The sequence below is a fragment of the Scophthalmus maximus genome, chromosome 12, assembly GCF_022379125.1.
Source record: "Scophthalmus maximus strain ysfricsl-2021 chromosome 12, ASM2237912v1, whole genome shotgun sequence".
In the NCBI taxonomy this organism is placed as follows: domain Eukaryota; kingdom Metazoa; phylum Chordata; class Actinopteri; order Pleuronectiformes; family Scophthalmidae; genus Scophthalmus; species Scophthalmus maximus.
The window spans coordinates 19271274-19285415 of record NC_061526.1 but is presented as its reverse complement, the minus strand read 5'-3'; the positions used below and the strand labels follow the sequence as shown (position 1 = coordinate 19285415).

Here is a 14142-nt window from a genome sequence, read left to right as displayed (position 1 = left end):
GGAAGGGGAGCTGTATTCGTTTTTAGTGCGTTTTTTAAACTCCGTCCAATGTCTACGTCATTGGTTCACAGCTGGTGAGCGTCATGTGTTGGGCCTGAAAGAATGACCCCTCTTCTCTTGTGAATGGGGAAAGTGACTCTCAACCATTGAGCCCAAAATATTCAAAGGGTAAAATCTGGAAGGGGAAGCGGGAGGCTTTCTCAGGCATCAACACAAGGAAGGAAAGGATGAGTGGGAGAAAGACATTGGCGAGTTGAAGCGATCGTTTTCTTTCAAATGTCAGGAAGCACTCTTCAAATTCACCTTTACTCCCCCCCCCAACTCCCACACACACTATCCTAATGTCTTCCATCCGAGCACCATCGCCATGTTGTCCTGTTTCAACTGTCCCAAGCAGAAACGGGATTTGGCTGGACGTTTGGCACACGCTGCTTGTTTTAGATTAGATTAGAATCGCTCTTATCACCACGAGTCACTGCACATTTAGTCTCTGAAGAGGCGCGTGTGTGGGGGAAAATGTATTTTACACCTGTCAGAGTGGGATGTGGAGAAAGGTGAACGTTTGCTTCTGACTCTCAAACAAGAGAACGGTCAGCATGCTGTATTCAAACCACGATGTATTCAGACTTGTCTGATTCCATGAATCTTACCCATTCTGTTGTAATGTTATCCAGATCAATATCTAATTAGATCAAACTCAAACATCTGGCCAGGGAAAAACTAGAATCAATATTGCGTGCGGCTCAGGGTGAGCGCTATACTCCGACCTCTTAATGTACCTGGAAAACAAATACAATGCTTCATTTTGATCCTTTATGATGTAATTAAAGCACCAAACTGCTTTGGTTTGGTCATTGAATGTAAGTGGTCTGAAAGATACGAGCATTTGGTAACCTGTTTGTACTGAAACTGTGAGCTAACTGCAATTCTTATTGCTGAAGTGGAAAGTTGTCTGTAATACTGAATAGGCCATTCGCCAGTCATCTAAATTACATTTATTTTACAGTAGCATTGTTGGCGCTGTCTGAGGAAGCAAATCATTTTTTCGAAGAAAAGCTTCCAAGGTAATTTAACCAGTCATGTTTGGCATCTCTCTGCATTTATTCTCCTGTTTACAACGAATTCTAACATCAGAATTTATTTTACATAGTGACTGGGGTTATCATGAGATGCCACACTTTATGGTTAAAGCATATACGAATTTTCCTTTGTATCATTTGTGTTATCTCGTTTCATTTTCTGTCATTTTCTTTTCTGAAACACACACTGACGTTCTGATGTTTTCACTATACAGAACGTCCCTCCTGTGGTTTTTACAGTAAATGTCAAAATAACAAACATTCATTAACTTCTCCGTCTTGAAACAGCGACAAACCCAAACAATTATCCAGCCCCGTCTTTTTCCAGGCCTTTTTTCCGGTTATATTTCTGATCTTCCTGGGCAGAGTTGGGAGGTGACATCCCTTGCGGATTTTTCCACAAACCAATGTGGATTTTATTTGGCTCCCGATTTTGAGCTTGTTGAGCTTCGACGTTGATATTAATACCATCGCCGTGCTATTTTTTTTTAACCAGGGCAGGGCGCCGGCCTGCATGGTCCTTCCAGCTGTGATTATCTGTTTCCTGTGTGTGATGTTTATCTGCTGGGGTGAAGACGCAGTGTTTTCCGGAGTAAATAGCACAGGGGAAATTACCATTACCCGCTTTGTACGGCCTAAAAGGGAGAGGAAATCTCTTAATAGCAGAGTCAATGGACATTTACTTTGTTGGCCAGTTTAGCCTTTTTATCTCTTGAGTTACATGCACTTAACTGGAGCAGTATCTTGATTTGTACATCAAAACCCAACAAAAATACATAGTAAACCCTACCAGTAGATAATTCTGCAACATTGTGTAATGATGCTGAAATGAATAGTTTATATATATATTTAATATTTAAATAGTTTACATGTTTTAAGTCTAGTACTGAGAAATAGTCTAAACCACAACCCCCCCTTAAAAACTCCAACTTGTTGTTTTCACACTTTGACACAAAATGTGCTTTAAATTATAAGCTCTGTAAAATGATTGTCACTTCTTAACACAGAGGAAACCAAATAGGAAATAAGAAAGTACAACACATTCATCAAATACGACAAATATTTAGACTTTGTTTTTGATGCGTGGAGATAAAAGGGACAAACACTGCACGAATACCGTAGTGACTTCTCGTCGTCTCGTCAGAGCCCCCAACTCCCACTTTAGATGCAATTTTAACCTGCGACTAAAACCAAAGAAGGAAGTTTCTGTGTACAACTGTCCCCTGTTTACACCTTAAGAGCTATTAAGAGACTCCTTGAGCTCCGTCGGGGCGGGTAAACACGTCTCCTCTCCTGTTTTGCCCTGGACCTGTTTGTCCCAACCACAGGAATACTTCTCCTGCTTTTCCATCCGCTAATCCCTTAATCACCTGCGAGACAGAGCAGCCCTTGTCGCCACGGGGCAGAGCGAGGGCGCAGTGTTCATCGCGTATACTAGGCTTCGTGTTCAGTGGCCTGTGAGTTTGGGGGATATGTTGTGACACTTGTTGGTGCGCGGCTCACATACCCTAACAAAAGCAACAACAAGGGGGGCGTGTGTTGAGGTTGCCTTGCAGGAAATTTGTCAGAGTTTCTTCGTACAACCCAAACAAAGACTCCCATTCGTCACCGCTCAACACTGACGGATGCTTCAGCAGGGGAAGCACCTCAGCATAAGTCTCAGGGACAAACACACAGAGCGCGTCGCGCCCTCCTAAATAGTCCACCAGGTTCCACCGGGTCAGGCTCAGGTCTTGTTCAGAATCAGGGTCACTGTTACAAACGACTCTCTAACCGCGGCCCCACAATGCTTTGTCACTGCCTCGCCCAGCGGCAGCCCGATGCCCTTACGCTCTATACATCCCTCTCCGACCATCTGTTTTTCTTTCCCCCGCTGCTCTGCAGTGGATCCATCCGATTGGAGCCCCCCCGACTGTGGGACGGGGCACCGGTCCAGCTGGTCGTCAGCGGGACCAGGCTGCATGTTTCCAAACCAACACCCATATGCGTTCCTCGCCATAGGGTGAGTTACACGGCAGTTCAATCCATCAACGCCTACTCCCTCGGTTCAGCCGCTCCGTGGAGACAGAGGATGGGGGTTGGTGAGAAGCAAATGAATCAATATTTTTTAATTTGGGGGGGGGGGGGTTGGAATGAGATAATGTGCTGCCCACCGCCCCAGCAGCAACAGGATATCAGCTGTTCAGGCCCCTCGGCGTAAATGTAATCTGAATACCGGGCACAAACTCCTTTCACCAGATTGTGGTCTACAGAGTCATCATGTGGATTTATGCGGAGCGATATTACACGATCTTGCGCGAGGGCCTGCTTCATAGCTCAGTGAATATAATGCAAAAGAAATGATTTCCTGTGATCTGTCACTTCCTGTAGTTGTTTAAATATGATAGAAAAGTTTCTATACAGGGAAGTCAGGGGTGTTATTATTATCTATTTGTTACTTTTGCGCGTAATTCTGACATCTTCACTAAGGCACTACATATAATATTTTAACATTGTTTGACCCATATTTGAATGGCATAAATATATTGATTTACATATTTTTCTTTTTATTCATCTATTTCATTTCACCTATTATATTATTTGGGTTGAGGTCCTGACGTCTTGGCCTTATTGTTTCTCTACCTCAATACTTCCAGCTGTTATTTTAACATTAAGATGAAATGTTGCCGTGGCAACGGTCACAGTATAATCTCCCCGTCATCCGGCACACATGATGGGAGCAGTGTTACTTATCTCTCCACCTTGTTCTCCAGTGCGCATGCTCAGCCTCCCCCTTGAAAGAGCCCACACGCGTCTCCGCTTCTCTCCCCTCTCCGGTGCCCGGGCTCCGAGATGCGCGCACACCGAGGAGCGCGCCGCAGCGCAGACATGCGCACCGCTCCGAGCCGGACCCGGCGACAGCTTCGCAACCCCGGCAGCCGCGACACAATGGGCTAGAGAGGTGGAGGGGCGTGGGGCGGGGGGGGGGACATGGCAAACTTTGTCACACTTCGCACGTCGTGGGGACTTGCCTTGCGTTGTCTGGAGAGCTGAGCTGAGAGCACAATAACAGAGACTTGACAGACACACAGAGAGAGAGAGAGAGAGAGAGGGAGGGAGGAGGTGGTGGAGGGACCTGATCCCAGTCGTTTTTCTCTCCCGGCTCCTCTCCCACGCTGCTTTGGAGAGATGATCACGGAGCTGGTGTGCACCGCCGTGGCAGTGGGTCTCTATCTGAACACGCTGGACGCAGATTTCTGCTACGATGACAGGTAGGGTCCCGCCCCGCACGGGGCACCATCACCGTCCGCTCCCCATCCACTTGTCATCTCCCCCCCTCGTTACCTCGTTACGCGCGGAGGTGCGGGGACCGGACGTTGCGCCTGTCCGCGTGTGTTTGCACGTGCTTTTGTCCGTATGGCGCGTAATAAATCACAGCGAATTTGCAGGCTGCTGTGTGCACAAAGACGGGCACACGGAAGGGGAGTGTATAGTGTATTCCTGTTACTTGCACTGCTCCCTATTTTTTCAATCTCGCTTTACTCTACATTTGAGTCCTTGTTGTGCCTTATGTTATCCATCTACTATTCCTCCGCACACTTAAAATCGAGCAATAGTGTCATAGAGTCATAATTTATCAAAAATGAGATAGATTAAAGAGTGTCCGCATGGACACTTGATTCATTCCCAAAAGCAACAGAGGTGAAGTTCAACACGTGAAGTGAGAGCAGCCTGATGGGTCCCAGCGCCTGCTGTGCACATGAAGAGCCTCAGATGCTGTTTGTGTTGAAGAAGAAGAAGAAGAAACACGCTTCCCTGTTTGGACAATGGCTCCATGCCCCTGAGGGGAACCCAGCTAATTTAAACTGGGAGTTTTAATTTCTGCAAACATGCCGAGTATACATGTCAACGCACAACTATACATCGTGCTGCAGAGGGACATTTAGAGGAATCCTCTGCCGCCCTGATGGACAGATGGTGCACAGTGCAAGGAAGGGGTAAAGGCGGATAAAGGAAAAGACATTTATTTCCAAAGATCAGTTTCTTTTTTATTTGTAGTTCAGGTGCCCAGCCTGTAACCTCGAAGGGATCCCTAAGACAAATCTGAGGGAATCGCAAGGTAAAAAATCAAACACACACAAGAACATACAACTAAAGTTATTGTCATTACCTATTTATCTGCTGATTATTTCACTCAATTAGTCATTTATTTGAATGTAATGTCAGAATACTGTGAAACGGGTCCACTGCAGGTCTCTTCAAATTCTTCTTCTGTCACACCAACTGTCCAAAACCCAAAGATATTCCGTTTTAATGATATAAACCAGAGAGAAGCAGCGAATTGAAATTAGAGAATATTTTTTGTGATTAAAAAAAAAAAAGCATAAATGGCACTTCCGTTATCAAGTATTAAATCACAGTGTGAAAATGGCTGATATTTAGAGCATGTGATTTTCTGTGAGGATTAAAAGAGCGAACACACAGTGAACAGGCCGCGTCCCTTTAGTCCGCAGCTCAGTCTGGTAAGCGTCTCAAGACACCCAAAGGGCGGAGCGCGGAGAGCCCCCTTCCCCACTGTACCTTTCAGCGCCACCAGTGACCCCCTCGGTGTGTGTGTGTGTGTGTGTGTGTGTGTGTGTGTGTGTGTGTGTGTGTGTGTGTGTGTGTGTGTGTGTGTGTGTGTGTGTGTGTGTGTGTGTGTGTGTGTGTGTGTGTGTGTGTGTGTGTGTGTGTGTGTGTGTGTGTGTGTGTGTGGAGGCGAAGATTCAGTGAAGAATCATAGGGTGGTGGTAGACGTGAGCTTTGTCTGCCGTCTCCAGTTACATTACACCTTGCCAAGTATCCCCACGAAGCGCCCACCGCCGGTTATTCATCCGTCAGCCTCGTCCGCACATGTGGCCGTGACACTGCGAGGTTGTCAAAAAGGCCGTTCGGTGACAGATCACCCGGGGCAACGGGTCTGTCCGCTTTCAGCCTTCGCTTGCACTCCATCCCCTCAGTGAAAGTTCAGCATCCGCCGACGGTGCGGTGTATCTATCAAAGTCACCGTGGTAATTTACACTCTGGGGGGACAGACGCCGGCGTTCGTGGTTCAGTGCTCTCAGATGGAGGAGTGTGAATACCAATCAGAGGTCTGACCTTCCGTGGTCGTCCATCAAACGCTGTCCCCGCTCGGGGTCAAGAGCTGTGGGCTCCCCGTCTCTTCCCTCGGGGATGAGAAAAGAGTTATGAGCAAAAGGTTAAGGCAAGAGGAAGATTGAAGTGGAGGAGAGCTGCACTAATCCTCTTGCTCTGGAGATGTATAAAAAAAAAAAAAAAAAAAGACTGCCTCTGTGGCAGACAAATTTGTTTTTCCCCTTTTGTCCTTTTCTGTGAACTGGGACAATCTTATCTGACCTTTCACCCCCGTAATCAAATCCTCGTCACACGTCACATGCGCTTCTTTACGCGCGAGACAAGATGGCGAAGCGGATAACCCGCCTGTGTCCGTGCACTCCAATTTGCTGGGATGTTCTGGCCGCCCTCTGCTTTTTCAATCATGTCAAGTGTTTTTCCTGGGCACTGCTCAGGGCCTGGCCAAGCGCTCTCCAGGCCAATGGTAATCCCAGTGAAAAGCCTGTGCGTGTGAAATGACTAAAGTTTTACAGGAGCTGGGAGAGGATTTGAGCCGGGCCATTTTTTGATATGGGGGAAAGAAAACTCCAAGACGTGATCTGCTGCTTTGCAGTCAGGCCTTTCTTGGGTTTAGCCAAAGGCATATTTTAATTTGAATCATCAACTCACAGTGTTGATATGTTTGTACAGGCTGTAAGATTGATTGCTGTGGCGCTGTGGTCATAGATTGGAAAATATGTATTTAACTTAACCTCTGCACTCTCCCTTGAATACCCATCATCGGAGCCTTCGACAGGTTAATGAATGAGGCCTCGCATGATGCAGGCATTTCAATGAAATTGGTTTTTAACAACACCTTTTTGACAAATCATCTCCGTAATGGGCGTCCTCAGTAGAAAAGACTAGGGCATTATTTTATATATACTCAGTAGACACCGAAAGTGAAGCAAGGACAAGAGATAAAAGGAAAAGGTGACATTGTGAGATGAAATGCATCCTAAGTGGCTTTCAGCGTTCAGAGTCATGCATCCCGAAACATCTGTGACCAGCCACGTCACAGTCCCTCCGCGCAACTGAGAAATGCATTATGGCCCCCAAGGGAATTGAAGTGAAAACATCTTTCATCTTTGTTTCAGAAGAGCAAAAACAATTTAGTTTCTGGGTGAGGGTCTGGGTTTAGAGGAGTTTGGTGAAGCTTGGATTTCACTAGCTGGCACGTTTCCCTTTAGAAACACCTTGAAATGTAGTGTCATCAGAAAAAATCCTTATTGCGTAGGCTGAAAATCTTTATCCCAAACAAAGGCTTAGGCAATCAAACATGCCACACGAATAACAAAGTGGTGACACTGAGCTGTGACTGAAGGGAAGCACCGCAACGGAGCAGAGGATCACTGGCGTCCGCTGGCTCCCACATCTGTTACTTCTCTAGCGCGGTTTCTGAGGCTAACCCATAAATGCATCAGTATGGGATTGTCTTTAAGAAGTGCCCCTTTCATCATAGTTCAAACCGTAGTGCTTTGAATTGAAGTGCTAATCAATTGCCTTTACGAATGCTGGTGCGCGCACTCTTTAACCCCCTGGAACACATATGTGACAAGATGTCTCCATGGAACATGAACAATATCTCTGAGAAAACCCTCCAGAGAGCGTGCAAGAACATGGAGAGAACTGTTTTCTCGCTTCTTCTTCTTTCTTTTTTTTTGTCGTTCGGGCAACCACCATTTGTCCCACAAACACATCTGCATGTAGAACGTGTGTCCAGTTAATAAAGAGCATTGTTGTGTCAGGAATGTGCCGACGCGTGTATCAACAGCTACTCAAGATAAGAGAAGCAGTGAATTGAACTGGTGTAAATCAGGAGGCCCGTCTTTCCTGGTTGTTTCTTTGCCCCTGGATACTAACTTATCTTAATTGTACCGTGACTATAGTGTTCGGAAGGTAATGATCACTCATTACTCATTGAAAAAATAAATGACTAAAGTTTAAATTACTTTACTAATTGCTCATCCTGAAAAGTTCCAGTATTTTGTACATTATCATTTATCCAGATATATACATGTAATTTGAAAGGTGTCACGTTTGAGCCAATAGGGAATCATCACCTGACTCTGCGGTCAAAGTACAACATACTGTAGTGCCTCTCAGTTAGTTAGTTTTTTTTTTCAAATTTAGTAACATATTCCCCAAATAATTGTATTTCTGTGCTCACTTCTTTCCGCCAAGTGGCCAAAAAAAGACAAAACATGGGAACGAGATAACTTCGGAGGCACCAGAAGGCTCGTTCTGACGATTTCGGAGGACTAATTGCCTTCCTCGCACACCAAGCTAACATTTCCTGGCCCGGTCTGTCTTGTGAACACAGCTGTCGAAAACTTGGGTATCGACTCTCCACCCAACTGCTGGTAAGACCCCCCCCCCCCCCCAAAAGGTCAAAGTAACGGAGGGTTAAAGGGATTAGTGATGCGGTTTTAGAAAATATTACGTTCAAATCTTTAACACAGTTTATTACAGTAAGTGATACACCGCAGCTTAACACTGACCATGACAGTGTTACATGACATTTTAACTATGATTACAGCCTTTAGTGTTCCTCTAAATCGTTACTTTGAAAACAACAGGAATCTAACCCACGGTCGTCTTGTAAGGTTAAATCTTCTAGTTTAACAAACCTAGTACAATAAAGCATGTTCCACCGAAAAAATATCTCATATCTGAGTCATCTCTGTTATTGATTACAGCTCATAATTAGTGATCCTAAATGTTCCCATGGCTCCCTGTGATAGGTTTTCGGCCCATTCTAGTAGACGCTGCCAGGAATCCCTGTGCCTCTCGCAGAATAATTATCTGCAACGTGCCCTAGTTGTGTTGAGGCTGTTTAAGTTACTCTGTGTGCTCGGAGGAGATAAATATTGAGGGAAGAAATGGGCTAATGAAGTGAGCGAACAAAATGTCTTCGACTGGGTTGTGTGTGTGCGCCTGTGCGGCTCGTGCCAGTCAGAGGTCTCACTCTGAGCGTTTTAGACATGAGTGACTTTGCCTAAATACAAGCAGAAATTTGCGGTGAGGATAAATGATGAAAAAGTGCTTATGAATAGTAATTTGAGATGGTTTTGAGGTAAGAGGCTTGCATCAGACTCGCCTACATTGTATGTTTTCGCGGAGAAACGGAGGCAAACCTCACGAGGTGATGTGTCACCATTCTTTGCCCTCGTATGTATTTCAGCATTTACATGCGTTTTTACCCGCTGGCCTTCAAAAGAGTGTTTGCCATTGATGCCTTTGTTTTTGCAGTCCGTGGCCTCCTTAGATATATGGGTGAAAGGCTACAGTTCAAACAGTAGGATGGGGAGGACAAAGAGTCTCATCTTGATTACTAGCAGCTTTAATTCAAGTAAGCATGTATTGATCAACTCTGTGGATGTTGGGGCTCTGAAACGGCTTTGAAAACAGCATGTGGAATTGGGTTTATAATGGAAGTAGTTGTACTGGAGCCTGATGATGAAATGTTAAAGCATATCTTCTTGTGCTGGGATGTGCTCCAGCTTTTGCAATCCTTAAAGGGGCAGGAAAAACAATCTTCTGGCAAACAGAATCGCCTGCATGGCTTGTTCTTCATAATGAAAGGGTAGCAAGGCATGCACAAGGCAGTTTGTCAGAAAGATTTAATGAAAGATACTGCCATAATAGGCTGAATCCCTATTAATGCTGGGGATTTGAGGTTTCCTCAGACTCAGTGTCCGTACTTCAGAGATGCAGAGACGGGACCCCTTGCTCTTATTTTCATTTTGTGGCATCTTCTGTTCTAGCGCACACTACAGCAATGTTCAGGGAGTCGGATTATCAGAAAACCTTCCACGTACGTTATACGAAGAAGACAAATTGAACCCCTTCTTTTGTGTGGGCGTGATTATCCTGGCATTTTCAGAGATATACTCTATGCTTAGTTTTAGCAACCCAGAGGCTGCTCTTAGTATCTACGAAGGAATGTCCAAAATGGATTGCAAAATTTGAAGCTTTGGGGAATTCAGATGACAGATTTATTCAATATAGTACTTCATGAAACTCCTTCCTCAGGACCCTTTACACAAGCATGGAGAAGTAATGGCTTTGTATATTTTTAGGTTGTCCCTCCTTGGCCTTTGCACGAGGCACGTCGGGGCCGTTGCTAACCCTTGGCTGGCCCTTATGCTTCGCAGGCCGCAGTCGACCCGCCCATCTGCAAAGACGTGACCGCGAAATCTCAGTCCCACGACCCTCCCTGTATACTCTCCATATGTGGATCCCGAAAAAAACACTGGTATCCACGGACGGGTCTGCCAGCGCCCCGGAGGAAACAAACGCCAAAGCTAGATGTGGGATGATAAACTCCTCAGAACCGCAGATAAATAGTGGTGAAAAGATATTCTCATCAGTTTCCTAACCGCCAACTGCATGCGTGTTTATCATGCTCTTCCCTAACTGAGACCCTTCGTAACTGTGTTCAGCAGCATGGGGTTGAATTTCTACGACGGCGCAAAGCCCCTTATTGCGGCGTTGGATTACGCTTAGCGAAGATGGCGTCCACTTTCCCTCTTCCAACTACAAGGTGGACTTCTAAAACAGCTTAGAGCAGTTGGGGCGTAATATAAAACCAAACCCAAGCTGGGGGATCAAACAAATCTCAAGCAGTTACCCTTTCTACTTTCTGTAATCAATATCCATTGAGTATTGTCTTTCAGCGACTGTGAAGTTGTTTTTTTTTTTGTCTGTTGTCCAGAACAGCTGTCAGAGCAGAAAATCAAATGTGTGCTCTTTTTTTTTTTCTTCCTACAATTGACAGCGTGCTCATATTTCACTACAGCAGGCATCAGTTCTGACGGAGAACAGCACTTAAAAGTCAGCTCTGAATTTCATCAGGCAGTTACTCCGAATCTGGACGGGTCTGTTTGTGCACGCGGAGGTGTTGGTGTTCCTCGTGTGCGCCCGGCAGCCTTCCCATGGTGATGGTGCAGCTGCAAGTAGTTGATGGTGTAAATGATCAGGTGGATGGAGAAGGAATCGGCTCAGACGCCTGTGGCTTTTATGATCTTTACACTGTGCATGACTGAGTGGAAAGTGTTTGTAGGTGGAAGCTGCAAGACTGGGGGGTGGTCTAGGCAACATCTTACTTTAAGTGCTCGACTGACCTCAAAGAAATTGTTTGACATTTTTGAGAAATAAGCTTATGATCTGTGTTGGGTTTTTTTTTTAAAAAGAAGTAGATGAGAAGATTGAAACCATTCTCGCAGTGGTGTCCTGACTGTGGAGATGGAGGCAAAGCCAGCAGACAATTATCAGCTTAGTGTCCCACGTCTAAACTAACTCAAAAAAAGAGTATTTCCCAATATATTGAACATATCAATATCATCAGCTGAAAGCAAAAACTTTTTTCCACAAGCCCTCATACATTTTACTGAGCAGGAATAAATTGCTGCCGAAGATAAAGCTGGGGGAAAAAAGGTTTATCTCGTATTGCCAAACAATTTTTTCTTCCTTCAGTTTGATGAATACTTAAAATATGATGAGGTAAAAAATCGTTTTGCTGGGCAAGCTGCGATGATACTCCCTTTCATCTCAGCATGGGGTAGTGAGACTTTGCCGTGCCTTAATTATAATTTTAAGTGCCAGGCGCTTCGCTAAACCAATAGAGATTCATTAGATCGTCCACCTTGGCGCTGAAACCACAAAAAAACTCTTTCCACCTTCATGCATGGCAACTCCTGTAAAAAATATTAATATGCATCAGGCTTTCTTGGTCAGAAGTTGCCCAACTGTTGGATAACCTGTGTGTGTGTGTGTGTGTGTGTGTGTGTGTGTGTGTGTGTGTGTGTGTGTGTGTGTGTGTGTGTGTGTGTGTGTGTGTGTGTGTGTGTGTGTGTGTGTGTGTGTGTGTGTGTGTGTTTGAGAGAGAGTGTGAGGGAGGGGGGGGGGGGAATCAGTTTGTGCTTCTCACCTCATAAAAACCTGAGAGGGGGCGATTGAGAGGGGTTTGTGTGAAGGCTTGAGGGATTCAAGGTTCAGGCAGGATCGGGTGACAGCCCCCGCGAGCTTCACTCAAGGGTACAGTTTAAGTGTTTGCTGTTGTGATGTAGGAGGAGCGAAGTGATTGCACTGGAAGCTTTGTCGCTCAAGTGTGCTACAGTTGGCATTTTTTCCGCCGCCGACGTCTCCGTAGCACACTATCAGTCATCCTCTAAAGGAATGTGCCCGAAACAGAAGCTGCAAGAGGTCGTCGGGGAAGTGCATTTTGGGGTAGATGGGTATAATTCAGCCGGAGAACAGCAACAATCAAAATCCTCATTTGTACATGTATGAAATGTCTCAAGCTTCAAATACCTGTATGAACATTTTTGTTATCTGTCCATAATAAGTCTTCCTGGATTTATAAATGCCTTGAAGCCACATACTCTATATTCTCATTTCATTCCCATCTACTTGATTTACTCCGCAGGGGGAGATGGCCTTCATCCTCTTCCTGTTTCCTCCTGATAAGCGTCTAAAAGCGGAGGACCACAGCAGATGATACAGATAAGAGGAAGTGTGGAAGTCTCGGCGCAGCTGTGTTGTTCAGAGGTTTTCGCTTTCGTGGCACAATGGCGATGACATAAGTTGTATTATGAAAGGAGGGGAAAGTGGTAATTATAGATAGGTTGAAATAGATGGAACTGGAAATTGGAAAACATACGTAGCTTCTTCTTTTTTTTTTACAAAAGGAGGGAATCCGTACGGCATGATGCCAAGTTGGAGAGTGGATTGTAATTTCCAGTCTGACCGTATAGCCACCAGCTTTTGGTCTTGTGGAACATCATTTCCCGCACTATCGAAACACCAATTCATTCAGGCTTGGCTCAGTCGGAAGGTCATTAATCTGCGTGTAGGACCGGAGAGCACATCATCCCTCATGTTAACGATGCCTCCTTATTTATCTAGCCAGAGTCAGGAAAAATTTCAGCCAATTTTCCTGTTTTGATGCGCTGCCCTTTAAATCGCTGGTCAATACTCCTCCCTGCCGCTCAGCTGGGCTTGCGGTGGGATGGTTTCGCAGGTACCCGCAATTTCTCTGGCCATAAGGTGAATTGCCGTTTAAGTAAACATGGCAGTTTGGATTGCAAGCAACCCACGCTTGGAAATCAGCCTTGATGAATGGGAGAAATCTGCATTCGGTAATGGCTGTTTTCCTGCCTCACTCAGCCTGAGATAAACCAGCCGCTGTACTTATCTTCCTGCGGAATGTAATTTGTTTTCTCACCATCATTTTTTGATATTCATGGATCAATGGCCATGGAAAATGCTGTGGATTATACTGCCTTTCAAGAAGAGCTATGACAACGCCTTCATTTATTTGCATTTAGTGGGCACTTCACTCCACACCACAGCTCTATCTCCCCTGCAGTTTGCCCTTTCAATATATGTTTTTCTATCATTCGGTGGACTGTGCTAAAGGACACTGAATTATTCATGTTTTGCTTTTGATAAGAACGCGGCTCGTTTGTACGAGCTCCGCGGTGCGTTTTCACTTTCCTTATGATAAGAAACACGCAGCAGGGAGCTGGGTCAACACTTTGATAGGTGGCCCCCTGCCTGAAAGAAATCCAATAGCAGGGGCAATCAGTCTTTCATGTCCACGTGAAACCGAACTGATCAAACATCCAAAGGCGCCGTCCCGTTGTAGATGTGTATCTCTGCCCTGCAGACATGGCGAGCACACAGATTAGAGGTTACTGAGCGCCGCGCTGCCATCTCATTCTCCACACTGGTTCGTTTCAGTAAAAAAAGAAGCCGCGCAGACGTTTCCCCCCATGGCTCGCTCATTACCGTGACAATTCCAATCCAGTTCATCCATTACCGAGGCGGCCGCCAACGACAACTTAATCTACGCCGCATCGCCCTGCTGGGGTTTTTTCCTACTATGACCAGCAGCATCGACTCAGTGACGGCGTTTCATCAGCCG

General features: G+C 45.5%; 1 protein-coding gene across 2 annotated transcripts in view; it reads left to right on the top strand.

The window, feature by feature from the left end:
* tmtc2a (transmembrane O-mannosyltransferase targeting cadherins 2a) overlaps positions 1 to 14142 on the top strand; it is a 52630-nt gene that overhangs the window by 2054 nt on the left and 36434 nt on the right. Inside the window, exon 4 of one of the 2 annotated variants that reach the window (XM_035604258.2) lies at positions 2964 to 3081. In XM_035604258.2, coding sequence (XP_035460151.2) covers positions 2964 to 3081 — 118 coding nt within the window. Of the gene's footprint in view, positions 1 to 2963; positions 3082 to 4051; positions 4331 to 14142 lie in introns of those variants that run through there. The other variant, XM_047335988.1, reaches the window with a different exon arrangement.